This window comes from Oncorhynchus keta, chromosome 25, assembly GCF_023373465.1.
Source record: "Oncorhynchus keta strain PuntledgeMale-10-30-2019 chromosome 25, Oket_V2, whole genome shotgun sequence".
NCBI lineage: Eukaryota > Metazoa > Chordata > Actinopteri > Salmoniformes > Salmonidae > Oncorhynchus > Oncorhynchus keta.
The window spans coordinates 20,937,681-20,963,773 of record NC_068445.1 but is presented as its reverse complement, the minus strand read 5'-3'; the positions used below and the strand labels follow the sequence as shown (position 1 = coordinate 20,963,773).

The window sequence follows — 26,093 nt, the reverse complement described above, 5'->3', positions numbered from 1 at the left end:
AAGCATCCCTCCTTTATTTGATTTTGAACTGGAAATGACTCCAACCCTGTTTCTGAAATTGTTAGTTTTTCCTAAATTCAGATACACATTCCTATTTCTGCACAAGGAATAAACAAGGAATAAAAATGTTTCTGTTTGAATTGTAAAGAGTCCAGTTACATACAGTAATACTAGGTCTGTCACTGTGTCCTCTGCATGGCAATGTGATGTGTTAAGATGGAGGCAGCGCAGTGTTGTTATCACGGCTGGTTTCAACCCCTCCCCCAGACACTTGTTTTTTATTTTGTCACACAGCGCTAAGCAGAAGGGCTGGCATGTAGTTTTTTTTTCGAGAATCCTATCTTGAAATTCTAGGTAGGCCATCCCCTTTAAGCAACGTTACTAATACAATTCACCTTACTAAAATACAGAGCTGTTTATTGTTGTGACTGATCACTTTTATAAAGGTTGCAGCATCAACCAAGAACCAATTATAATTGTACACTTCATTTCTAAGTAACAGCGTTGCCATTCTTTCCATAGTCCCAAACTAAATGTTCTTGGTTCTAGTTGACATTTTTAGTCCCTGTTCTCACCATCCTCAGCTGGTCTAGTCTGTTGGTGTAGCATACAGTAGGGAATAGTGTTCTTACAAGTACCCACATCAAATTTAACTTTATTTGTCACATGCACCGAGTACAACAAATGTAGACTTTACCGTGAAATGCTTACTTAAAAGCCCTTAACCAACAGTGCAGTTCAAGAAGAAGAAAATATTTACCAAGTAGACTAAAATAAAAAGTAACACCATTAGAATAACAATATTGAGGCTATATACAGGGGGTACCGGTACCGAGTCAGTGTGCGGGGTTACAGGTTAGTTGAGGTAATCTGCACATGTCGGTGGGGGCGAAGTGAGTATGCATAGATAACAAACAAACAGCGAGTAGCAACAGTTTACAAAAGGGAGGGGGGGATCAATGTCAATTGTCCAGTGGGGATTTTATGAATTGTTCAGCAGTCTTATGGCTTGAGGGTAGAAGCTGTTGAGGAGCCTTTTGGTGTACATGATCACTCCAACAATGCTGCTTTCCTCAGGGTATTGGTTCAACAGCACACTTTCGTCACCGCAAACACAAACATTTGATTATTCCTTTCTATTTAGATGAACACATTTTTTCTTAACCTGTCCAGCATAAATTAGGCTCAATTGGAAAAAAATGGCTGGCTGAGAAGGCCAATTAAATGTACCTTGCTTGCACCCACAACTGTTTGTCTTTTGAGAAAAGGTGATTGCATAAGAAGATATGGTTTCTGTGTCCAGTGTTTTTAGTCCAGAGTTACGTGAGAGGCTAAAAGAGTAATCCTCCCTGAAATTCCAAATATGCTCCTCCCTGCCAAGAACCCCCTGTGGCCTAGATTCAACTCGAAGAAGATTCCATTACTCATCTGATTGTATGGTTTGGGTTGGGACGCGTCCAGTCATTTCTAGAGACCCCCAGCAGGAAGCAGATTAACTCAATGTCCCTCCTGTTCTTCTTTTTTATGTCATTTATTAGAGAGCTGCTCATTATGGTAGATAATCTATTCACTCTCTCCCATTTCCACAAGGATTTGATCTTTCTGGGCCAGAAATCAAACCCTGAAAATGGCTGAAACGTAAAATCCCTTGGTGTAAGGTGTTACATCACTCAGTTGGATTGTTGTTGAGGCTGGGACACAGTCATCACAGTCATCCCTTTATTGAACATAAAAACAAGCAAAAGCAGATTAGCACGTCTGTGGTCAATCACAATGTACCAAACTACTGCAAAGCTTTGTGGCTAAAGGAACAATCAATTATTCTTATTTCAAAACTCAGCTAGACAGTCATTAACTGTCAAATTTCCTTTCACATGCCAATAACTGCTACATTCCAAACTGTTGAAAATATTACCTGAAGAGTGAACTTTGACATACACAAATCACTCTCCCAATTACATATGTCTATGGTGTGTCTCCGGGGGTTGGACGAGCCTCACCCCTCACCTTATCTCCTCCATGGCCTACCTTGTGCTTTCCTCCGTCCCTATGTAGGACAGGAAGGAAGGCAATAAAGAGTTGATTACCTCAATCTCTGTTGGAGGTGGAGTATCAGAAACCACAGATATGGTGTGTGGACTCAATTATCAAAGGAGGGAAATATATCCTGCAAAAACTCCCTGTTCGAAGGCAAACCAGAGAACACTAATTCATTTCACAACACTTTCTCTAGTTGTTCATGACTGAACAAAGCAGATGGTGTTTACGTAACATTCCTCCAGATGCATGAACATTCTCCAGCTTGAGATGATTACAGAAATTCCTTCAAAGTATAGGGGTGTTCTGTGGGGCTGTCTGATTCTTGCTGCAGATGTAGGGCATTGGGTTTCTCTCTCTCTCTCTCTTTTTTCTCTCTCTTTTTCTCTCTCTCTTTCCATAATTCATCTCCATAATTCATCCACTAGCTCTCACACATCACTCCAGTTCCATTTCCACATGCTTCCTGTGTGACCTTATGGCCCCTAGCACGGTTCAATATCTTACACGTATGTGTGTGCACAGTGTGTGTGTTTTAGTGAATCTTTGAGCTTGTTGTGTTGTACAAGATTTGTTTTTGATTTAGCTAAAACACAGCTGTCACAGAAATGTATATTAAATTATGTTATCTAATATTTAACCAAAAAAGCTCAATGGTGTCATTGATTGGGTTAACAAGTACAGTGAGGAATGTCTTAGACCATGTGTCTTTGAATGATCTTTTTGTAACAAGGTTGTTATGTTCTCTGTATATTTACAACTCTTAACTCCCTAACCTCTTCTCCTTCTCTGGAGGCAAACAAGCCCAAAGGGGTTATGGGAGGTGTTGTCTGGGGCAGCAAGGAGAGACAGTTGAAAGGCTGTACTAAGGCTGTACAAAATAAAGAAAAAAGAAAACAAACTGTAAGGCTGTGTGTGTCTGTAACCAGGTTGATATTTTTATTAACTCACTGGATGGGGGGTTTCCAAAGAGGGCTTGTCTACGTAGTGAAAAACAACTTTGAGAAAGAAAGAGACTCGGGAAGAGACTGAGGACGAATGAGATGAAGAGGGACTGATAGACTGGCAAATGGAGAAGGAGAGTGGGAGAACGAAAACAGGAAAGAGACGACAGTAGAGAGAGCGGGAAGACTGTGGGAGACTAATGATAATGATTTAGCATGTATTCCTTTGGAGGCAGGTGAGATGTGTAGACTTAGCACTGATTCCACCATCACTTTAATTAGTATGGGGATAAAGATAGGTTTTTTAGGAAGAAAAAAAATCTCCCTAATCTCCTGAATAAACCATAATCTGGAAAATGAGCCATTCACCACTTTCAGCACTGAGCACAGCCCCACCGATGGCCAGTTATAACCTGCAACCAATGTTCCCTCTAATGTTTTTTAGCACAGAGCAAATTTCAGGTCTGCTGAACACAAATTTGAACATTGTGAAAATTCTGTGTAACTTCCAGCATGCGTTTACTGTCAACAGTTACAGTTTTAACAGTGGCCAAGCAGGCTGCTGTGGCTATTTGATCATAATGTAGGCCTGCCAGGGTGGCCTACCATCAAAAACAATGGAGAAAATGCATCCCATAACATTTTAACATGGAAATAGCTGTTCTATCATTCAGCCTACAGAAGCAACTCATGTGTGGTGTTCAATGTAGGCCTACATTCCATGAGACTTTTGAAAAAAACATTCAGGGCTTGACATAACTGTTTATCCACTTTATCCACAAGACTGAAAGTGACTGAAAATGTCCTTGTTGTTTGATGCAAGACACCACTTTACAAAATAAAATGCATTATTATTCCTATACCATTATTACAGAGAATCAGATGCTACCCTCTGCTTATTGGCTAGTTAACTTATTCAAGCCTGTCTCAAAATACATCACTGCCCCTTTTTAAGACAAAAAAAAAGCTCTTTACCTGACTAGCTTTTCAAAGGTATTTAGAAATGTAAACATTTTGTGCTCTTGTAGGAATCAACTGCCAACTACAAATTATCTATAACTAGGCTAATAACTCACGAACTAGCAAAATATATGAACAAAATGTGCAGACGTGGCTACATGCAGCTGTTGCTTTGATCTGAAAACAAGTGCGTCTGAAGTTCCGAATACCTGTGCTTCGCGCAGGTCGAGTAATAACAGCAACAAAGTCATGCCAGTGATGTGACAGAGTGTGAGAACGTGCCCCTGCGGTTCATATTAAATTGTACGTTAGACCACCCACTGTCTCTGAGAATCTTATCGCCCAGAAAACTCTGAGTGACAGGAAAGTACTGACGCTCATCCAGGTATTCGTAGAACCATAGTTACAGTCGTAACTTCCATTCTACTTCATACCTTTCAGACCATCAGTACGGTTGAAAGTATGGATGACTCATACCAACAAGGTCACGAGGAATAACACTACTAACCTCTGATTAATGCAAAAGTGCCACTGGAAAAATGGCAGAGCCCATGGTGTGTCAGGATGCGACGTTGACCTTGTAAAATCTTGAGAACGTGCCGGGCCATGACCAGGTAGCAGCTGAGCATATCTTGTTCAGGTGGACGTCACTCAGCGTAGCCCAAGATGTGGCGACACTTCTGGTCGAGTGACATATCACACCTTCTGGGACAGGGAGCCATACACCCTTGTAGGTCTGAGTGATGACATCCACAACCTAGTGTGAAAGCCTCTGCTTGGACAATGCAAGGCCTTTTGACTTCCCACCGAAGACCACCTGTTTCTGTGCCAACTTCCGAGGTTTGCATATAGCGTTTGAGGGCATGGACTGGACACAGGAGATTTTCTCGCTCTTCCTCCGTATTCTGGAAAGAAGGGGGACAGTAGGCCGCCAGTTCGATGGCTTGATTGATGTGAAGGTATGATGGAATCTTAGGCAAAATGGCTTGATTGGGCCATAAAGTCTCGTCTAGGTTGTCTGCCTTCCATTGTAGTCAGACAGGGCTCATAGAGAGCACGTGGATCTCACTCACACGTTTTGTAGCTAAGAGGAAAGCCGTTTTCAGAGAGAACCATTTTATGTATGGCTCCTCCGTATGCTCGAAAGGAGGTTTTGTCAAAGCCTCCAATACTAGTGGCAGGATGCCGCGCAGACGGCCCTAGGGGAATGCAGCCAGCGGACACCTTGTAAGAAGAATTGGCAGATGAGGTAGTGGGCCGCTGACGATTTTCCAACAATGCATAAATGGTTAGCCAATATGGCTGAGGCATACACCTTCAAGGTAGAGGCAGAGCGACCAGAGTCCAATAGTTTCTGAAGGATGCTCAGTATAACAGGTACAAAGTAGGACACCGGTTCCTCTGCCCTGGTAGAGCACCATTCGGTAAACAGCTTCCAGTGACCAGCATTCATTATCCTGGTTGATGGGGCTCTGGCTTTCTGCTATCTCAATAATAGCAGGATCGCTCTTCTGAGGCCACACCTATAGCTGTAGTTAGTCTGGGCTGGGATGCCATATCCTGCCGTACAACTGTGAGAGCAGATCCTGTCTGTTAGGGAGCTGCCATGGCTCTCCCTCCAGAAGACTGAGGAGGGTTGGAAACCAGGGTCTCGCTGGCCATCTGGGGGCTACAAGCAGCAGCTTGTGCTGAGCCTGAGAGACCCTTTGCAGCGTTGCTAAGATCAGGGGGGTCGGAGGGAAAGCATACAGTAAGCCCTCTGGCCATGTGTGGGCTAAGGCGTCCATGCCCAGGGGCCTCTTGGACTCTACTAGAGAGAACCAGTGGGATATTTGCTCTGAGGTGAAAAGGTACACGTGCTGTTCCCGAACCGCTGCCATATCATCTTCACTACTTGTGGGTGAAGTCTCCATTCCCCCTGGGACGGTTTCTGTCGCGACAAGAAGTCTGCCACCTCGTTCACATTGCCTGGAAGATGAATGGCTCATAGGCTGGCCAGATGTGGTAGGGCCCTTATCAAGAGTTGTTGGGCCACCTGTATGGACCGTACAGACCTCGTTCCCCCTTGATGGTTGATGTGGAACACTATCTATGTATTGTCTGATCGTATCAGGGCATGTTTGTGGTTGAAAACCGGCAAAAAGTGATTCAGAGCTAGGTAAACTGTCTGAAGTTCTAGTACGTTGATGTGCTCTTTCCTCCAGCAGGGGCACCACTCTCCCCGTACAACCTGTGTTGCCACACTGCTCCCCAGCCTGTTAATGAAGCGTCGGTCATCACTACTTCCCGCCTTGCCATAATTGATCCAAGATGGACACATGTAGTCAGTTAGACTGTCTTCCTCCACAGCCGCAGAGTAGAGTAGCACACCCATGTCACTTGTATTTTGGTGTTTCTGTCCTGCTTGGGGTCCAAGCGGAGGTCGTTGAACCACACTTGTAATGGCCTTAAAGACTGCAGACCTAATGGTATCACCGTGTAGGCCGCCATGAGCCCCCCATCAGTTGTTGGAACGTTCGTACCTTCACCAATTAATTCAACTGGAATTGTTGAAGAATACTGTCAATGTGCAGAGGTGTTATATGTGCCCTCATAGTGCGGGAGTTCAGAGCCATGCCAATAAAGGTGACCTTTTGGCTTGGTTTGTAGTTGCTCTTTTCATTGTTCAAAGGGAAGACCCACTGCGGTGACATGGGTCAGTGTCAGCATTGTGCTCTCGGCCGCACACTCGCAAGAGGGGGTGCAGATGAGCCAGTCTCCGAGGTAAGGAAGGATCTTGATCCCCTGTAGGTGGAAGGAGCTCAGGGCTGCGCTCACGCATCTTGTGAAGATGCAAGGATCCAGGGAGAGACCAAAGGGTAATAACGCAAACTGGTATGCCTGGCCCTAGAAGGCGAACCGTAGAAAACTCCTGAAAGAAAGCATCCTGTACATGAACCATTCCCCTGCGGTTACTGTCTGGAGAACGTCAACCGTCTGCAACAAGTGAAAGGGGAGAACTTTTAGGAAAACATTGAACCATTTTAAATCCAGAACTGGACGAAAGCATCCGTCTTTCTTCTGAACCAGGAAATAGGTTGAGTAAAAGCCATCTTGCTGTTCTGATGCTTTTACTCGTGATTGTGCCCGACATCGGAACTGCAGTCTGTACCAATGTGAGCAGGTCATCACCACCCATGGGTCCGAGGAGTTGGATTCCCAGTAGGTCAGGTGCTGCTGGGTAAACTGGCCAACGGCCAACCCTTGCCATTCAGTTTCTGCCCTCCACACCTGTTTTTGAGGTTGGGGGAGGGAGGGGCGCTGACCATGACCATGGCCCTGGCCTTTTGGGTATTTGGGGGGTGGCTGCATCGCCGTCTGTTAGGCTGGTGGTAGGACCAAGGGCGTGTGTAGGGCAGGGCCGAGTGAGAGCGGCGAGGTTCACGGGTGGGCTTCTGGGCTTTGGGTTCCACAGCAGTGTAGCCTGACTCAGATGTTTTCTACGTTTGATGAGCCCGCTCAGCTAGGTGGGCGAAGAGCAGTCCAGGGACCACTGGGAGCTTTCTCAGCGTCCGTCTGGAGTCATCAGACATTGGGGTTTGGCGAGCCAGACCGTGCGACGAGTCATAACAAGGGTGGACATCAGTCTGCCTAGCTCTCTGGTAATGAGTCAGTCAGGTTGCAGAGGTCCAGGTCTGAGTGGTCCGACTGGAGCATCCTGTTCTGTGCTAGCATGAGCACTGAGAGAGAGTTCCCTGTGCCGGCTGCTGTGTCGTAGGCCCGTGACATTAGCACGGGCCTACGAGAGAGGGGAGAACATCGGCTCTGCTATGAATTAATCTACTTTAGGCATATTGTTCCGCCCATATTGTTTTGCTTCGCGCATGGCAGATATCGTCCCATTGTCCTTGCCATGGTGGGCGAGAGCCTGCGGGTCGGCCCAGCATCTCTGAAGCTCTGTAAGAAAATCCGGTACACTGAACAGTGCCAGGGCCTTCTTAAAGAACGGGTTAGCTGCTGGGGCCTTGTTAAAGAATGGGTTAGCTGCTGGGGCCTTCTTAAAGAACGGGTTAGCTGCTGGGGCCTTCTTAAAGAACGGGTTAGGTGCAGGGGCCTTCTTAAAGAACGGGTTAGCTGCTGGGGCCTTCTTAAAGAACGGGTTAGCTGCTGGGGCCTTCTTCAAGAACGGGTTAGCTGCTGGGGCCTTATTCAAGAACGGGTTAGCTGCTGGGGCCTTCTTAAAGAATGGGTTAGCTGCTGGGGCCTTCTTAAAGAATGGGTTAGCTGCTGGGGCCTTCTTAAAGAATGGGTTAGCTGCTGGGGCCTTCTTCAAGAATGGGTTAGCTGCCGGAGCCTTCTTAAAGAACGGGTTAGCTGCCGGAGCCTTCTTAAAGAACGGGTTAGCTGCCGGAGCCTTCTTAAAGAACGGGTTAGCTGCTGGGGCCTTCTTAAAGAATGGGTTAGCTGCTGGGGCCTTCTTAAAGAACGGGTTAGCTGCCGGAGCCTTCTTAAAGAATGGGTTAGCTGCCGGAGCCTTCTTAAAGAACGGGTTAGCTGCTGGGGCCTTCTTAAAGAATGGGTTAGCTGCCGGAGCCTTCTTAAAGAACGGGTTAGCTGCCGGAGCCTTCTTAAAGAACGGGTTAGCTGCTGGGGCCTTCTTCAAGAACGGGTTAGCTGCTGGGGCCTTCTTAAAGAATGGGTTAGCTGCCGGAGCCTTCTTAAAGAACGGGTTAGCTGCTGGGGCCTTCTTCAAGAACGGGTTAGCTGCTGGGGCCTTCTTAAAGAACGGGTTAGCTGCTGGGGCCTTCTTAAAGAATGGGTTAGCTGCCGGAGCCTTCTTAAAGAACGGGTTATCTGCTGGGGCCTTCTTAAAGAATGGGTTAGCTGCCGGAGCCTTCTTAAAGAACGGGTTAGCTGCCGGAGCCTTCTTAAAGAACGGGTTAGCTGCCGGGGCCTTCTTCAAGAACGGGTTAGCTGCCGGAGCCTTCTTAAAGAACGGGTTAGCTGCCGGAGCCTTCTTAAAGAACGGGTTAGCTGCTGGGGCCTTCTTCAAGAACGGGTTAGCTGCTGGAGCCTTCTTAAAGAACGGGTTAGCTGCCGGAGCCTTCTTAAAGAACGGGTTAGCTGCTGGGGCCTTCTTAAAGAATGGGTTAGCTGCCGGAGCCTTCTTAAAGAACGGGTTAGCTGCCGGAGCCTTCTTAAAGAACGGGTTAGCTGCTGGGGCCTTCTTCAAGAACGGGTTAGCTGCTGGGGCCTTCTTAAAGAACGGGTTAGCTGCCGGAGCCTTCTTAAAGAACGGGTTAGCTGCAGGGGCTGTGGCTTGAGGGTCATCAAGCTCTAGCCTAGCAAAGGCTGCACGTAGGAAAGCACGTAGTGAGGCAGAGCTTTCTTCTGACTGTGTGATCAGAGCCTCGGAATTACTCCTCTGACCCATCTTCAGTGTTCAGACTGAATGGGTCCACAACACTGGTTGGCACCTCCTTCATGTTGGGTGTGTCATCATCCTGGTCACTAAAGTGCCGGTTGGCTGCCTGAGTGACTAGCAGGTCATCATCACGGCTATCTGAGTCCTCTGTTGCGTCCCCCATGTATGAAGGAAGTGCTAGAGGGCCTCGACTCAGGGCTTGAAGGAACACAAAAGCGTTTTTAGCTGCTCTATCTCAGAGGATAAGGAATCGACCTTCACGAGTGAAGCTCTTATGTTTTTACCAGGGGGGCGCCATCGGCTTTGTGGGTTTTCCCTCTTTCAGTGGACCTGGGTGGGTCCTGGCAACAACGTCTGACGCTGGTAAATTATATTTGAAAACCAGGCCCTCAACTCTGGCTAGCTGCGCTTCCCTCACCTTCACAGGCAGGATGGCGCAGTTAATGCAGGGGTCACAGGTCATGACCATGACTTGTCGTTCAGCTTCACAAGAGGAGGAGCCATGCATGCCCAGCATCATGGTGATGCGGTGTTGTCTCAGCTCAGAATGTGAAGAAAATGTATAAAACAAATAAATATATAATATTTCTTATGCTAATTACGGATTCATCAAATGAACTAATATAATAGTAACCAGAGACTGTATAGAACAGCTACCACAATACACAGTAAAGGTAGAGAGCTACAACAGTCTGGTGGGAGCTGTACAGCACCCACAAAATGATTTTGGGTGAGCCTAGCTATGACCACAGGGCTGGAGCAGGAGAGATATCATGCGTTCTGCCTACAACAAAATCTCTTCCGTAGTTTGTTTTGTTTCGGTATGTTGCATTGAAAGTGGCTAATATTGAGTTGATTTGATCACAATTGCCACAGTAAAGGGAAACGTTGATAGTGTTAACTAACAGGGAAAACTCTAGAAAGTTGAGTGAAGTTCAATCTCTGGCTTCTTTCCATGGGCTGATATTTCTTCTGTGCTCTGTGTGGAAATCCTGGGGAGCTGCGCAGCGATCTCTGGGCTACTGCACACCCACGCATGCACACAGTTTAGAGGGAACACAGTTTAGGGGGAACACTGTTTAGCGGGAACATTGCCTGCAACATTGATACAATCTCCAGCTAAATATATACTGTACATGGATGGTAAATGTCTTCAATCGATACCTGACAGTCTCACATTTCATCTATTTTGATCTAATTCAATCTCTCTTCATCTGATTTATGTTCTTAATGTGATTCATTCCTTGGGAGACTACTGAGAGCCTTTCCCTTGTTTCACTGTGTTTGTGTTTGTACTGTACATGTGCTTTCTCTGCATTGTTGGGCCTGTAAGTAGTCTACACCTGTTGTTTATGAAGCATGTGACGAATAACATTTGATTTAATTGATTTGCTGCTGTATATACAGTAGATATGGAGTACAGGAGTCCCTGTTGTTTCTTTGTCCTTGCTCAGCTCGCCTATTTTTGTCCTCTGTGATGTTGTTTCTCTCTTTCTCTTGGTCGACAAGTGTGCACACGCCTTTGTCTGAGAGAGCTGCCAAGAATATCATCAAAGCTGGCCAATCCCAGGCGAGAGAGAGAGAGCCCACACAACACAGGCCTCTCTCGCCCCACCCTAGAGTTCTGTCTGACTCCAATGTGCTAAATAAGCACCCCCAACTGCACAGTACAGGACCGGAGAGTGTCTCTCTCTCAACCCAAAACGCATCTGAAACCACACAAATGAATGTCATCGATCTGGCTTTAGTTAGGGCCTCACCTTATTGCTGCAGTCCGGAGGTCTTCACAGCAGTGTGTGTGTGTTTGTGCGTGTGTGTGCTGTGATGTTTATTTGTGTGCCTTTTATGACTTTTTGCACTGCAGCAATGAGCTGGACTAAGCTTTCCAGGCAGATGAGGCAATATTTGGTGAGGCAGGGAGAGATGGGCCCTCCATTACACAGGTACTCAGAGGGATCTCTGCTCTGCTTGAAGCTAAGACACACACAGACAGCCAGGGCTAGCCATGTCTCACCCTAATGTAATATAATCACTGTGCTGTTGACACACACACACACACACACAGAGAGAGAACTCAGGACCAGAGGGGATTTTGTCATGGATATGAGTAAGCATGATGTCATAGGAAGAGTTGAAATGAAATGAAGAAGATGGTAGGTTGAACAGAGAATGAACAGTTTATGCCTGTTGTTCCTTTCTGTAGATTTGTGAATGTCGATTGTCATGTTTCGTAGGCTGTGGTTGGTAACCAGGGTTCTGTTATGTCTCTGTAGGTGCGGGAGATCCTGGGCCGCTGCTCCTGCCCTGCCCAGTTCCCCATGACCAAGGTGTCTGAAGGGAAATACAAAGTGGGAGACTCCAGCGCTCTGATCTTCATACGGGTATGAACTGACCATCAACATCAACCCCATCCACTAAACCAGACCATAAGAATAGTCAACAATCAGCCTTGAGTGTAGTGTGTGTGTCTGCGTGCATGCATGTGTGAGTATGTCTTAAACCTGTGGATGCATTAGTAACCAGGTTAACCAAACAGGTTAACCATTGCACCTTTACACAGTCCGAGAGTCCATAGATAGGTTCTTTTGTATTTTTCACAGCTCATGGACGTGACTTTGGATTACTCTAATATCACTTAGATTGCATTGCAGTTTAATAGTAGGCTACAGTTAATATTTTGGATAAATGCAAATATTATGCCCAGGAGAAATTAGATTGGCAAATGTTCATATGCTGCTGTTGTGATGACTGCTTACACAGTATTACAATGGAGGCATACAGTGTGTATATTTAGCTAAATTTGTTGCTGCAAGGAAAACTAGAACAGGGTCAAACAAACAAACGATTCTGTAGATATAATAAATGTCCCCTGAACTACAGTATGTACAGTGATCTCACTCTCCCCAGTCCAGGCTACATATTGTTTATAATTTGAACTGATCTGACCTATTACAAGTCCACTGCTCTGCCTCTTGGTACCTCCCTACTGGCTGGCCCAGACCTCCCAACTCCCATACACGCTGGCCCAGCATGACACAAATAGAGTTTTGGGTCATTTCCTGTATGGGCCCTTATCTGTCCTGCTCTGCTGCTTGCTTCTGCTAGGCTGTGTGCCTCAGTCTGGGTTCTGCCTGGTGTCGCCACTGAAACTTTATCTTGCCCTCCGGGCCTCTGTCTGCAGGAAGGCAGATCGATTCTGTTTCTTACTTCCCATGTACCTCCGCCCAATTAATGGACTCAACGGATGCCAGTCCGAATCGTATCCATTTCCAGGATGTCTGCCTCAGTATTTCCACTCTTCTTTTGAGCAGCTCAAACTTTCCCTGAGTTTAAAATGGCTAGTCATGTAGGTCCGTTAAAAGCACAGTGTGTATGTTCGGATCTGTGGTATGCTTTTACACCTCAGTGAGATGTTTCTGTTAAAAGTTTCTTAAAGATTGGATGACTGACTGTGTGTTTGACTGTATGGTATGTAGTGGAGTGCCAGTTTTAGTAGGGTCTTACTTGTGTAGTATGTTATAGTGTAGTGGCTGTTTTGGAAGCAGATAATGTAGAATTGTTAACTTTAGTGCCGTGGCTTTGTTGGAAGCAAATAAAGTGTTCAAACTAAAGTGTAGTGGCTTTTGAAACAGGTAAAGTGTTAAACTCAAGTGTAGTAGTTGCAGTGTGTTCGAAGCGTGTCACACATCTTAGTGTAAAGCCTATCTGGAGATTGTATGTAGGAGCCATTTCTCTGGCAGATTACCCCCCCGCACTGTCTCTGCATTCTCCTCCACTCACTGAGGAGGACAGTGATTATACATATCCCCCAGCAGCCACTAGTGCAGCCCAGCCAACACGCTTCCATATTTATCTTCAGGGAGGAAGCTAGCCTGCTGGCTGCCACCATCAAAGCCAACAGGCCTCATTCAGCTGCCAAAGCCTGACTAAGAGTGCAGGCTAGAGGATGAGGTGTAGGAGAGAAGGAGGAAGTGAGGGGAAAAAGGGGGATAAATAAATGGAGGAGAGTGACTGGGGCGGACTCTGGGAGGTCGCCCATGTTCAAGGGAAGGGTGCTTGGGGTTGTAGTACAGTGTCAGCTGGCCATGAGCTTAAAACTTCAAGCCTGATTTGGGAGGGAATTGGTTTACTCCACCCCCATCGTGATTACAAGGAGTCTCTGTTCGTCGTTGACATAGAAACAGGGGTTGTGGAGTGTGGGATACACCATCACTGATGGAGTGGCTGCTGAGGCAGAGGGCTGGAGCATCACTGGTTCCAGGGAATCAACTAATCCTTATCATGGTACTCACAGCACAGAGGCTGGGTCAGGCATAGTGGGACTCCACTAGTGGACCAGACAATAGACAATAGGCCAACAGTTTACCATCACATAGCCTCTCTGCTGGGAACAAGACCAAAAGTTTCAGGAGTAGAGTGGCAGCAGTAAAGGACAAGAGCTAGAAAAGAAGAAGGAAGGCAGAGGACAGCTGTTTTGCAGACAGGCAGTGTGTTGTGTTGGCGGTGTGGTGGGCATGTTGAAGAGCAGCAAAGGACAGGTGGTAGATGTCCTGAGTCAGTGTGGGAGGCCTTGTATGGCCACGTGATTTAGTGCAGTAGCTCCCCGCAATATCCAGCTCACCCAGAGCACCCTCATGGTCCTGCCTGGCCACAGAGACACGGGCCCAGCCCCTGAATGAAACATGTGGCTGGCAGCAGTGACTACCCAACCCAGAGAGGAGGCAGACTGGTGAGGCTGCCTGCATCCACAGGACTTTCACATCAAGCTAAATATACAGCCTCTCTCTCCCTGCTGTGAGGAATGCATCTGCCTGCAGGGGAAAGAGAGCGACAGAGAAAAAAAGACTCTGTCTGGGGTTCATACTCTGGGTCTGTTTGCCTCAATGAACAACCCCCTCTCCTCTCTTCTCCTTTCCCCCTCTCTTCTCGCTCAACCCCCTCTCCTCTCTTCTAGCTGAAATTGTAGGAGAGGAGGGGCAGGATGAGTTGTTACCATGCTAATTCACCCCCACTCTCTAAAAGCATGGTTACGCCAGCTGAGAGGGAGAGAAAAGGAGTGTCTTTCATAGCAGTGTGCGTGTTTATTCTTCTCCCCTCTCTTTTTAATTGTGTGTTGGCATGGCGATGAAAAGTGCTCATAATGGCGGCAGCTGGGAGGTCATGTGGGAGGAGGCGGAGGCATGGGCACTGGCAGGGGTGCATCTGATGGGAGTGTTACGTCATTTTTGGGGAAGGGGGAGGGACTCCAGGCCAAGCACTCAGCATTCTGCTCCACTTGTCGGATTTATATATCTATTGACTTGATCTGCAGTTTGTGTGGTATCGCACCGTGTCACTGGGTTTAAACATCACTTTAGTTTTTTTAAACAGTGTGTGTGCGTGAGTGGTTGTGTGTGTACGCAGGGTTTGGTTTTGTACGTGTGCTAAGCTTCATAGTACAGTGCCTTGCGAAAGTATTCGACCCCCTTGAACTTTGCGACCTTTTGCCACATTTCAGGCTTCAAACATAAAGATATAAAACTGTATTTTTTTGTGAAGAATCAACAACAAGTGGGACACAATCATGAAGTGGAACGACATTTATTGGATATTTCAAACTTTTTTAACAAATCAAAAACAGAAAAATTGGGCGTGCAAAATTATTCAGCCCCTTTACTTTCAGTGCAGCAAACTCTCTCCAGAAGTTCAGTGAGGATCTCTGAATGATCCAATGTTGACCTAAATGACTAATGATGATAAATACAATCCACCTGTGTGTAATCAAGTCTCCGTATAAATGCACCTGCACTGTGATAGTCTCAGAGGTCCGTTAAAAGCGCAGAGAGCATCATGAAGAACAAGGAACACACCAGGCAGGTCCGAGATACTGTTGTGAAGAAGTTTAAAGCCGGATTTGGATACAAAAAGATTTCCCAAGCTTTAAACATCCCAAGGAGCACTGTGCAAGCGATAATATTGAAATGGAAGGAGTATCAGACCACTGCAAATCTACCAAGACCTGGCCGTCCCTCTAAACTTTCAGCTCATACAAGGAGAAGACTGATCAGAGATGCAGCCAAGAGGCCAATGATCACTCTGGATGAACTGCAGAGATCTACAGCTGAGGTGGGAGACTCTGTCCATAGGACAACAATCAGTCGTATATTGCACAAATCTGGCCTTTATGGAAGAGTGGCAAGAAGAAAGCCATTTCTTAAAGATATCCATAAAACGTGTTGTTTAAAAGTTTGCCACAAGCCACCTGGGAGACACACCAAACATGTGGAAGAAGGTGCTCTGGTCAGATGAAACCAAAATTGAACTTTTTGGCAACAATGCAAAACGTTATGTTTGGCGTAAAAGCAACACAGCTCATCACCCTGAACACACCATCCCCACTGTCAAACATGTTGGTGGCAGCATCATGGTTTGAGCCTGCTTTTCTTCAGCAGGGACAGGGAAGATGGTTAAAATTGATGGGAAGATGGATGGAGCCAAATACAGGACCATTCTGGAAGAGAACCTGATGCTGTCTGCAAAACACCTGAGACTGGGACGGAGATTTGTCTTCCAACAAGACAATGATCCAAAACATAAAGCAAAATCTACAATGGAATGGTTAAAAAATAAACATATCCAGGTAATAGAATGGCCAAGTCAAAGTCCAGACCTGAATCCAATCGAGAATCTGTGGAAAGAACTGAAAACTGCTATTCACAAATGCTCTCCATCCAACCTCACTGAGCTCGAGCTGTTTTGCAAGGAGGAATGGGAAAAAACGTCAGTCTCTCGATGTGCAAAACTGATAGAGACATACCCCAAGCGACTGTAACAGCTGTAATCGCAGCAAAAGGTGGCGCTACAAAGTATTAACTTAAGGGGGCTGAATAATTTTGCACGCCCAATTTTTCCGTTTTTGATTTGTTAAAAAAGTTTGAAATATCCAATAAATGTCGTTCCACTTCATGATTGTGTCCCACATTGTTGTTGATTCTTCACAAAAAAAATACAGTTTTATATCTTTATGTTTGAAGCCTGAATTGTGGCAAAAGGTCGCAAAGTTCAAGGGGGCCGAATACTTTCGCAAGGCACTGTATATAGTCTCCCGCTAGTCTTCATTATGAGAGTGAATTTGTGAATTGATGCCATGTTTGTCAGGGTTGTAACCTTGTCTCCTTTCTCTCTCTCTCTCTCTCTCCACAGGTCCTTCGTACTCATGTGATGGTGCGTGTGGGTGGGGGATGGGACACATTAGAACACTATCTGGACAAGCATGACCCCTGCCGCTGTGCCGCCTTCGGTGAGGTCACCTCTACCAAAACAACCAGCCCTTTACCCTTTATAGTCACTGAGTTGTATTGTATTATATTGTACTGTATTGTATTTGTATATCTCAAAGTGCTGCACAGAAACCCAGCCTAAAACCCCAAACAGCAAGCAATGCAGGTGTAGAAGCACGGTGGCTAGGAAAAACTCCCTAGAAAGGCCAAAACCTAGGAAGAAACCTAGAGAGGAACCGGGCTATGTGGGGTGGCCAGTCCTCTTTTGGCTGTGCCGGGTGGAGATTGTAACAGAACATGGACAAGATGTTCAAATGTTCATAAATGACCAGCATGGTCAAATAATAATAATCACAGGCAGAACAGTTGAAACTGGAGCAGCAGTACGGCCAGGTAGACTGGGGACAGTAAGGAGTCATCATGTCAGGTAGTCCTGAGGCATGGTCCTAGGGCTCAGGTCCTCCGAGAGAGAGAAAGAAAGAGAAAAAGAGAGAATTAGAGAGAGCATACTTAAATTCACACAGGACACCGGATAGGACAGGAGAAGTACTCCAGATATAACAAACTGACCCTAGCCCCCGACACATAAACTACTGCAGCATAAATACTGGAGGCTGAGACAGGAGGGGTCAGGAGACACTGTGGCTCCATCCGAGGACACCCCCGGACAGGGCCAAACAGGAAGGATATAACCCCACCCACTTTGCCAAAGCACAGCCCCCACACCACTAGAGGGATATCTTCAACCACCAACTTACCATCCTGAGACAAGGCCGAGTATAGCCCACAAAGTTCTCTGCCACGTCACAACCCAAGGGGGGGCGCCAACCCAGACAGGAAGATCACATCAGTGACTCAACCCACTCAAGTGATGCACCCCTTGTCACGCCCTGGTCGAAGTATTTTGTGTTTTTCTTCATGTATTTGGTCAGGCCAGGGTGTGACATGGGTTTTTGTATGTGGTGTGTTGCTTAGTGGGATTGTAGCTTCGTGGGGTGTTCTAGGAGAGTCTATGGCTGTCTGAAGTGGTTCTCAATCAGAGGCAGGTGTTTATCGTTGTCTCTGATTGGGAACCATATTTAGGCAGCCATATTCTTTGGTTGTATTGTGGGTGATTGTCCTGAGTGTCTTGATGTCCTTGTTCGATGTTAGTTGACAGAAGTATAGGCTGTTTTCGGTTTTCTTTTTGTAGTGTTCGTGTTTAGTCGTGTTTACGTTTGTTTAAATAAACATGGATCGCAATCGACACGCTGCAGTTTGGTCCGACTCTCCTTCACCATATGAAAACCGTGACACCCCTCCTAGGGACGGTATGAAAGAGCCCTAGTAAGCCAGTGACTCAGCCCCTGTAATAGGGTTATAGGCAGAGAATCCCAGTGGAAAGAGGGGAACCGGCCAGGCAGAGACAGCAAGGGCGGTTCGTTGCTCCAGAGCCTTTCCGTTCACCGTCACACTCCTGGGCCAGACTACACTCAATCATATGACCCACTGAAGAGATGAGTCTTCAGTAAAGACTTAAAGGTTGAGACCGAGTTTGCGTCTCTTACATGGGTAGGCAGACCATTCCATAAAAATGGAGCTCTATAGGAGAAAGCCTCCAGCTGTTTGCTTAGAAATTCTAGGGACAATTAGGAGGCCTGCGTCTTGTGACTGTAGCGTACGTGTAGGTATGTATGGCAGGACCAAATCAGAGATATAGGTAGGAGCAAGCCCATGTAATGCTTTGTAGGTTAGCAGTAAAAGCTTGAAATCAGCCATGGCCTTGACAGGAAGCCAGTGTAGGGAGGTTAGCACTGGAGTAATATGATCACATTTTTTGGTTCTAGTCAGGATTCTAGCAGCCGTATTTAGCACAAACTGAAGTTTATTTTAGTGCTTTATCCGGTTAGCCGGAAAGTAGAGCATTGCAAGTAGTCTAATCTAGAAGTGCAGAAAAATGTATCCATGCTTTTGTCATCATTTTTGGACAGAAAGTTTCTGATTTTTGCAATGTTACGTAGATGGAAAAAAGCTGTCCTTGAAACAGTCTTGATATGTTCTTCAAAAGAGAGATCAGGGTCCAGAGTAACGCCGAGGTCCTTCACAGTTTTATTTGAGACGACTGTACAACCATTAAGATTCATTGTCAGATTCAACAGAAGATCTCTTTGTTTCTTGGTACCTAGAACAAGCATCTCTGTTTTGTCTGAGTTTAAAAGTAGAAAGTTTGCAGCCATCCACTTCCTTATGTCTGAAACACATGCTTCTAGCTAGGGCAATTTTGGGGCTTCACCATGTTTCATTGAAATGTACAGCTGTGTGTCATCCGCATAGCAGTGAAAGTTAACATTATGTTTGCTGTCATCTTGCCGTTTTCCTGTTTAAACTTATCGAGCTGACCCTGGGAGAACTGAAAACTGTTCTTCAGGTCCTGGACCTCTCTGGTCAGGTTGTCTTTTTTTTAATTAGTTGATTCCACCAGTATTTGGACAATTTTATTGTTGTAATAGCTGCTTGTAGAACTATTTTTGTTCATTTAAATGATCTTTCACCTGTGATAGAGAGACACCATTGTCCTCAACGGTACTCCCACCAGCCTTGGTCTTTGTCATGGTAGCAATGTAGGCTATGCTGTTACTCCTTTCAGTTAATATAATAATAATAATAATAATATACAGGGCAGGTCGCAGGGAAGATGGAAACAGAAACAAACAGGGATCTAGACAGACACAACCCAGGGACAATCCGCGGTCCCAGCCACAAGGGCTAACTGTGTCACGGGCTGCGTTCAAGCCCTCAAGGAAACCCTGCTAGCTTGATAGGCAGCTAACAGTGGCAGCTAGGCTAGCTGTTACGCTAAGCAGCTCACCAGACCCTTGGTCGGCAGGAACCAAGTAGCAGCAGTCCCAGCAACTGATGCCAACCGCATCATGGGATCCAAACTCAAAAGGTAGCTAGCGAGTAACCAAAGCTTGTAACCAAACTAGTGCAACCACAGGTACAACCCCAAATCTGTAAACACAGGCACCCTCATAGATATCATCCTAACCAACCTGCCCTCTAAATACACCTCTGCTGTCTTCAACCAGGATCTCAGCGATCACTGCCTCATTGCTTGCGTCCGTAATGGGTCTGCGGTCAAACGACCACCCCTCATCACTATCAAACGCTCCCTAAAGCACTTCAGCGAGCAGGCCTTTCTAATCGACCTAGCCCGGGTATCCTGGAAGGATATTGATCACATCCCATCAGTAGAGGATGCCTGGTTTTTCTTTAAAAGTGCTTTCCTCACCATCTTAAATAAGTACGCCCCATTCAAAAAATGTAGAACCAGGAACAGATATAACCCCTGGTTCACCCCAGACCTGACTGCCCTTGACCAGCACAAAAACATCCTGTGGTGTACTGCATTAGAATCGAATAGCCCCCACGATATGCAACTTTTCAGGGAAGTTAGGAACCAATATACACAGGCGGTTAGGAAAACAAAATTTTGTTTTTTCAAACAGAAATTTGCATCCTGCAGCACAAACTCCCAAAAGTTCTGGGACATTGTAAAGTCCATGGAGAATAAGAGCACCACATCCCAGCTGCTCACTGCACTGAGGCTAGGAAATACTGTCACCACCGATAAATCTACGATAATCGAGAATTTCAATAAGCATTTTTCTACGGCTGGCCATGCTTTCCACCTTGCCACCCCTAACCTGGTCAACAGCCCTGCACCCCCCACAGCAACTTACCCCAGCCTCCCCCATTTCTCCTTCACCCAAATCCAGATAGCTGATGTTCTGGAAGAGCTGCAAAATCTGGACCCTCTCTTTCTAAAATTATCTGCTGAAATTGTTGCAACCCCTATTACTAGCCTGCAACCTCTCTTTCGTGTCGTTTGAGATCCCCAAAGATTGGAAAGCTGCTACGGTCATCCCCCTCTTCAAAGGGGGAGACACTCTAGACCCAAACTGCTACAGACCTATATCTATCCTACCCTCTCCTTCCAGACTCACAACAAACGTATCCAATCCAAAATTAAGTCTAGCATCAGCTTCCTATTTCGCAACAAAGCATCCTTCACTCATGCTGCCAAACATACCCTCGTAAAACTGACTATCCTATCGATCCTTGACTTCGGCGATGTCATTTACAAAATAGCCTCCAACACTCTACTCAGCAAATTGGATGCAGTCTATCACAGTGCCATCATTTTTGTCACCAAAGCCCCATATACTACCCACCACTACAACCTGTATGCTCTTGTTGGCTGGCCCTTGCTTCATATTCGTCGCCAAACCCACTGGCTCCATGTCATCTATAAGTCTTTGCTAGGTAAAGCCCCGCCTTATCTCAGCTCTCTGGTCACCATAGCACCACCCACCCATAGCACGCGCTCCAGCAGGTATATTTCACTGGTCACCCCCAAAGCCAATTCCTACTTTGGCCGCCTTTCCTTCCAGTTCTTTGCTGCCAATGACTGGAACAAATTGCAAAAATCACTGAGGCTGGAGACTCATATCTCCTTTACTAACTTTAAGCACCAGCTGTCAGAACAGCTCACAGATCACTTCACCTGTACATAGCCCATCTGTAAATAGCCCATCCAACTACCTTATCCCCATACTGTTATTGTATATATTTATTTTTTTACTCCTTTGCACCCCAGTATCTCTACTTGCACATGAATCGTCTGCACATCTATCACTCTAGTGTTTAATTGCTAAATTGTAATTATTTCGCCACTATGGTCTATTCATTGCCTTATCTCCCGTATCTTACCTAATTTGCACTCACTGTGTATATAGACATTTTTTCTATTGTGTTTTTGACTTTATGTTTTGTTTATTCCATGTGTAACTGTGTTGTAGTTTGTGTCGCACTGCTTTGCTTTATCTTGACCAGGTCGCAGTTGTAAATGAGAACTTGTTCTCAACTGGCCTACCTGGTTAAATAAAGTAGACATTTAAAAAAAAGTGCCTCCACAATGCTATCACAGTGCTACCACAGTGTACTCATATTGCTACCATAATGCTATAATAGTGCTACCATAGTTCTACCACAGTGCTTACACAATGCAGCCACAGTGCTATCACAGTGTTATCATAGTCCTACCATAATGCTATCATAGTGTTACCATAGTGCTACTACAGTGCAACCATAGTGCTACCTCATTCAATATCATGTCAATGGCCTTTCAGACAACACTACACTTCACTCATAAAGCCCTCATCACGCTGTCATAAACATGACATGACGGCTGCCATAACCATTCATATCAGTTAATGTTTAACCTTGTGTGTGATAGCCAGGCCTGGGGCTGGTGTTACTCTGTGCTGTGGGTAGAATAGCTCTTCACTCTCCATGAGTCCACACTGCTGCCAGACCAATGATGCCAGTGGCCTTGTGTCTGGACAACTGACATGGGCTGAATTAATGCTTGGTGTTGCATTTCTAACCCATGAACTCATATGAATGGGTTTTTACAGGTCTCCAGGTTTTTATGAGCAGTAGGCCATGTCAGCCCTACACTAATGTCAGCCCTACACTAATGTCAGCCCTACACTGTCAGCCCTACACTAATGTCAAGCTCGTGCTTTAAATCATTCATCTGATTGCATCAGTTGCTTCATCTCTTGCACTCATAAGACATGCATATGCGCTGTGACTGCCACCAGTTGTGAGGGGCTGTTGCAATGTGTGCTCTGCTATGTTGATCCTTGGATCAACCCTGGATCAATTCTATTTCTACACTGACTGTTGTCTGTCTGATGCCAGAGTCAACTGCACAGTTGTTCTGGTTCTCCATGATATATAACCCATGCCTCTACTAATATTGTGGTTTCCTGTGCTTATTCCCTGCAGCTCACCGGTACCACCAGGCCAAAGCCAGCGGGCAGGGTGCCCACAGCAAGTCCTCCAGTGCCCACTCCTCCCGCTCCACCAGCCCAGGTCCACACTGGCGTAACGAGGGCATTGCCCCATATAAGCCCCCTGACAGACGCACCCAGGGCCTGGAGCCTCCATCATGTACCCCCTCCTCCTCCACCCGGCCTGGCCGCTCCCACCACCCCTCCCTCCCTACAGAGCTCGACTCAAATGCAGGACGCACCCCCCTGTTACCACGACCACCGCGGGAACGCTCAGAACCCCGCCACTTCAACCCTGTCAGGTGAGTGAGTGAGTGTGTGTGTGTGTGTTGTGCTAATGACACTTTGTCTTTGTCTGCATCACCAGCACGGATCCACTTTTCACCACAAACACACACACACAAAAACACAAACACAAAAACACACACGCACAGCACAGCGCACAAAACTGGGAAGCGACAGATTATACAAGGCAGAGTGAGATTTTCCTAATCTCAGGTGACATTCCAATGAGACCTTGCGCTGACACTGTCCTGTTGTCCCGGCCGTTCCACTCTGCCTCCTGGTGGCTAGACTGGACACGCACCTTGATTGCTGCAGTCGCCTCACTCCCTCTCTTCCCCTGTCCTCCTTCCCTCCCCCTCACTCTCCCTTCCCCTCCCCCCTCTCCTCCCTCTCCTCCTTCCTCTCCTTTGGTTCTGTTAATTACACTAATGACTGTCTGAATTCAGATGGGATTCAACATCCAAGTGTTGCTGTTGGTGATGTTTCTGTTCTCTATCCAAGGCCCGGAATTGAATTAGGCTACATGTTGACTATACTAGAGGAAAAACATGTCTCTCCTTTTTTCTGCTGTCTCTCACTTTAAGTGGCATGACAGTCAGAGTACTGGTTTTCATTGGCTATAAAACTATTTTCTGGATAGTAAAGAGAATGCATTCCCTCAGCTCTCCACATAAGGTCCCGTTGAGTTGGTCTCACATACCTCCCTCATACGTCAGAGTCGCCATTGTTCAACACAATTAAGGGCTGTGGGCTCGTTTACTTTGGCTCCCGGCCAATGAGTGGCTCAGTATCCGGAGTGAGTGATGGCTCAGGCCCGGCGTCACGGCAACAGGCCTCGGGACAGGTTAACCCCTTCAAGGTCGGCACCTCCAAATGCACCAGACTAGATAAGGGTTAATCTGACTGACAACTGTTGCACCCCTAGGCCCTGCTGCTCCCCCTAGGAAGTAGGTCACAGTTGGGCTAACCTGTGAAGGAAAACACTATGTGTTTCGTTATGCCAAGCAGTCAGAATGCAGTCAACCTAAGTCAATATTGGTTTGCCTACATCCTTATTTTAAAAGGCAATATTTGATTAACATTTCAACCTTGTCACGAATTTATCTTGCCCTGTTTATATAGTGTACAATAATATTTTGTTGGTTGTTTGTTCTGGTTACTCAGATCATTATAGAAGTGGTTACATAAAGAATGTCAGCAAAGAAAGCGGATATAGCTAATTCTTCTTACAGGATATTGCCAGAGAGCACATGATTCTGAAAGACATGTCTATCAGGTTGTTGTTTTGGCCACTGATACAGAGCTCTACTGATTATGCTCTATCTTGCTGTAAGTCATTAGTTGTATCCTGTCTTGGATGGTACGTTGTCCCGAGGGGCCCCACCGGTGCGTGTCAGTGGTGTGGTGAGCTCTGGGAAAGAAGGGCAGGCAGTGCTCTCTGCGGCTGTGTGTGGGGTCAGTAAATCCACAGGGCCTATAATCCTGCCCCCACTTGCTCTCATTTTCCCTGTAATCCCTGATCCAGCCCAATGTTCTGAGAAGCACCCGGCCCTACGTGTGTCCGTCAGGGTAGGCAGCAGCAGAAGCCTGCAGGGAGGTTCCTCATGATCACTAGAGGTCACAGATCCCATCATGAACTGGAGGTGGATGGTGTTTACTATAAACCTTTGTGGGCCAGAGGAGTGGGGTGAGGCATAGGCACTATGGTGTGCTGGGTTGGAGAATGGGCTCTGAGCAAGTTGTTTTTCTCAAACTAGTATGAATGTAAAAAAAATATATATAATGTTATATTTATTTTATTCCAATGATACAATTTCAGGCCAGAAATAAATAAAAGATACTGCAACTATAATTAACTCCTTGTCTGTCTTCCTCTGTGTTCTGCAGGTCTAAGGACTCGTCATTGTTGCCAGTGACCCGCCGTCTATCAGGGGACAGCGACTCCTCTACAGCCTCCTCTAAGGGAGGAGGAGGGACAGGGGGAGGCCGCTTCTCTCTGGGGGGCACCCGTCGCTCCGGAGAGGAGGTGGTGCTGTTGGTTAACAGGAAGGAGGGGAAGCATATAATCGAGAGGCCTGGAGAAGGTGGACAGGGCCCATCCCTGTGCCCCCCAATGCCCCGCACACGCAGCCACTCCCGGGATCGCCTTGCCCCCGCCTCCATCCTCAAACCCAGCCCCCCACAGGGCCCCTCTGACGGGCTCAGGAGCAGCCATGGGGAGAGGGGCCGCTCTCTCGGGCCCGAAAGTTCCCGCAGGCTCCAGACCCTGCGCTCCCACAGCCAGGGGAAGATGCCCAGCCGGAGTCGGACCAGCGATGCCAGCCCTGGACCCTCTCCACGTCATGGGGCCTCACAGCCCCCATCCTCTGACAGACGAGAGGAGCTCAGGACCAAACAACTGCCCCCCGCCTCCCCCAGAATCAATGGAGGTTTCTCCAGGAGACAATCATCCTCCTGCTCTAATTCACCTATCAAAGGGCTTCAGAGCAGCAGCCTCAGTAAGAAGACTATAGTGGCTCCCCGGCCCCCCGCTCCACGCTCCCCCTCGGTGGGGAGGAGTAGGCTGCTGCCCACAGTCACCCAGGCAGGCCGGCGCTCTCCTCACTCCTCCTCCCCCCGCTCCCCTCACCACCATGGGCATGGACCCCGCTCCCCTCGAACCTCCCACGGCCCTCGCTCCAATGGGCATGGCCACAGGGGGTGGGCCAGCTCTGAGCGACAGGAACCTGAGGAGGAGGGGCTAGGCTATAACTTCCAGATCCTGCCCAACCTGGACCCCCAGAAAGAGCAGGACCTGTACCGCAGCTTTGAGGCTGAGTTCCTAGCTAACACAGGGCAGCGCAGAGGGGGGCCTAGTAGACCCACAGGGGGGCCTTCAGCTTCCTGCCTCTTCACACCCACAGCAGGGGGTTGGGCCCCAAACCCTTCCCACGCCTGCCTCTGCTGACCCTAACGTCACTGACTCGGCCTACTCCTCCTCCAACTCCTCCAACTCCTCACTCAACGTGGGGGGTAAGGTAGGAGTTCTGCCTGACCTCCGGGAGTCTAAAAGAACTAACCCACGTTCCTCTGGAGGCCTGGAGGATACCCTGGCCCCACTGCATGGCCATAGCCCTGGCGGACTATCCAACGGTGGGAACGCAGAACCAGAGCGCTGGGGCGGGCGAGGTGGAGGTCTCAGGAAGCTCCCTGCCATCTCCAGTTCCATAGACGAAGGGGAGCTCCTGTCCTCCTTGCCCGGCCGGAGAGACTTGGAGCTGGGCATATCTCTCAGCCATGCCCCCTCACAACTTCCTTTCCACCGCAGGAGCATGAATGGGGGGGGGCATGTCAGTGGTACTCTAGTAGAGTTGATGGAGAGCCA

General features: G+C 47.2%; 1 protein-coding gene across 2 annotated transcripts in view; it reads left to right on the top strand.

Moving 5' to 3' along the window:
* The window catches only part of LOC118358393 (GAS2-like protein 1), a 48,062-nt gene extending 22,386 nt beyond the window's left edge, over positions 1-25,676 (top strand). For both annotated transcript variants that reach the window (XM_035736176.2, XM_052478856.1), the window contains 4 exons: positions 11,619-11,726; positions 16,528-16,624; positions 22,440-22,746; positions 24,617-25,676. In XM_035736176.2, coding sequence (XP_035592069.2) covers positions 11,619-11,726; positions 16,528-16,624; positions 22,440-22,746; positions 24,617-25,676 — 1,572 coding nt within the window. The remainder of the gene's footprint in view (positions 1-11,618; positions 11,727-16,527; positions 16,625-22,439; positions 22,747-24,616) is intronic.
* The last annotated feature ends 417 nt before the right edge of the window (positions 25,677-26,093 follow it).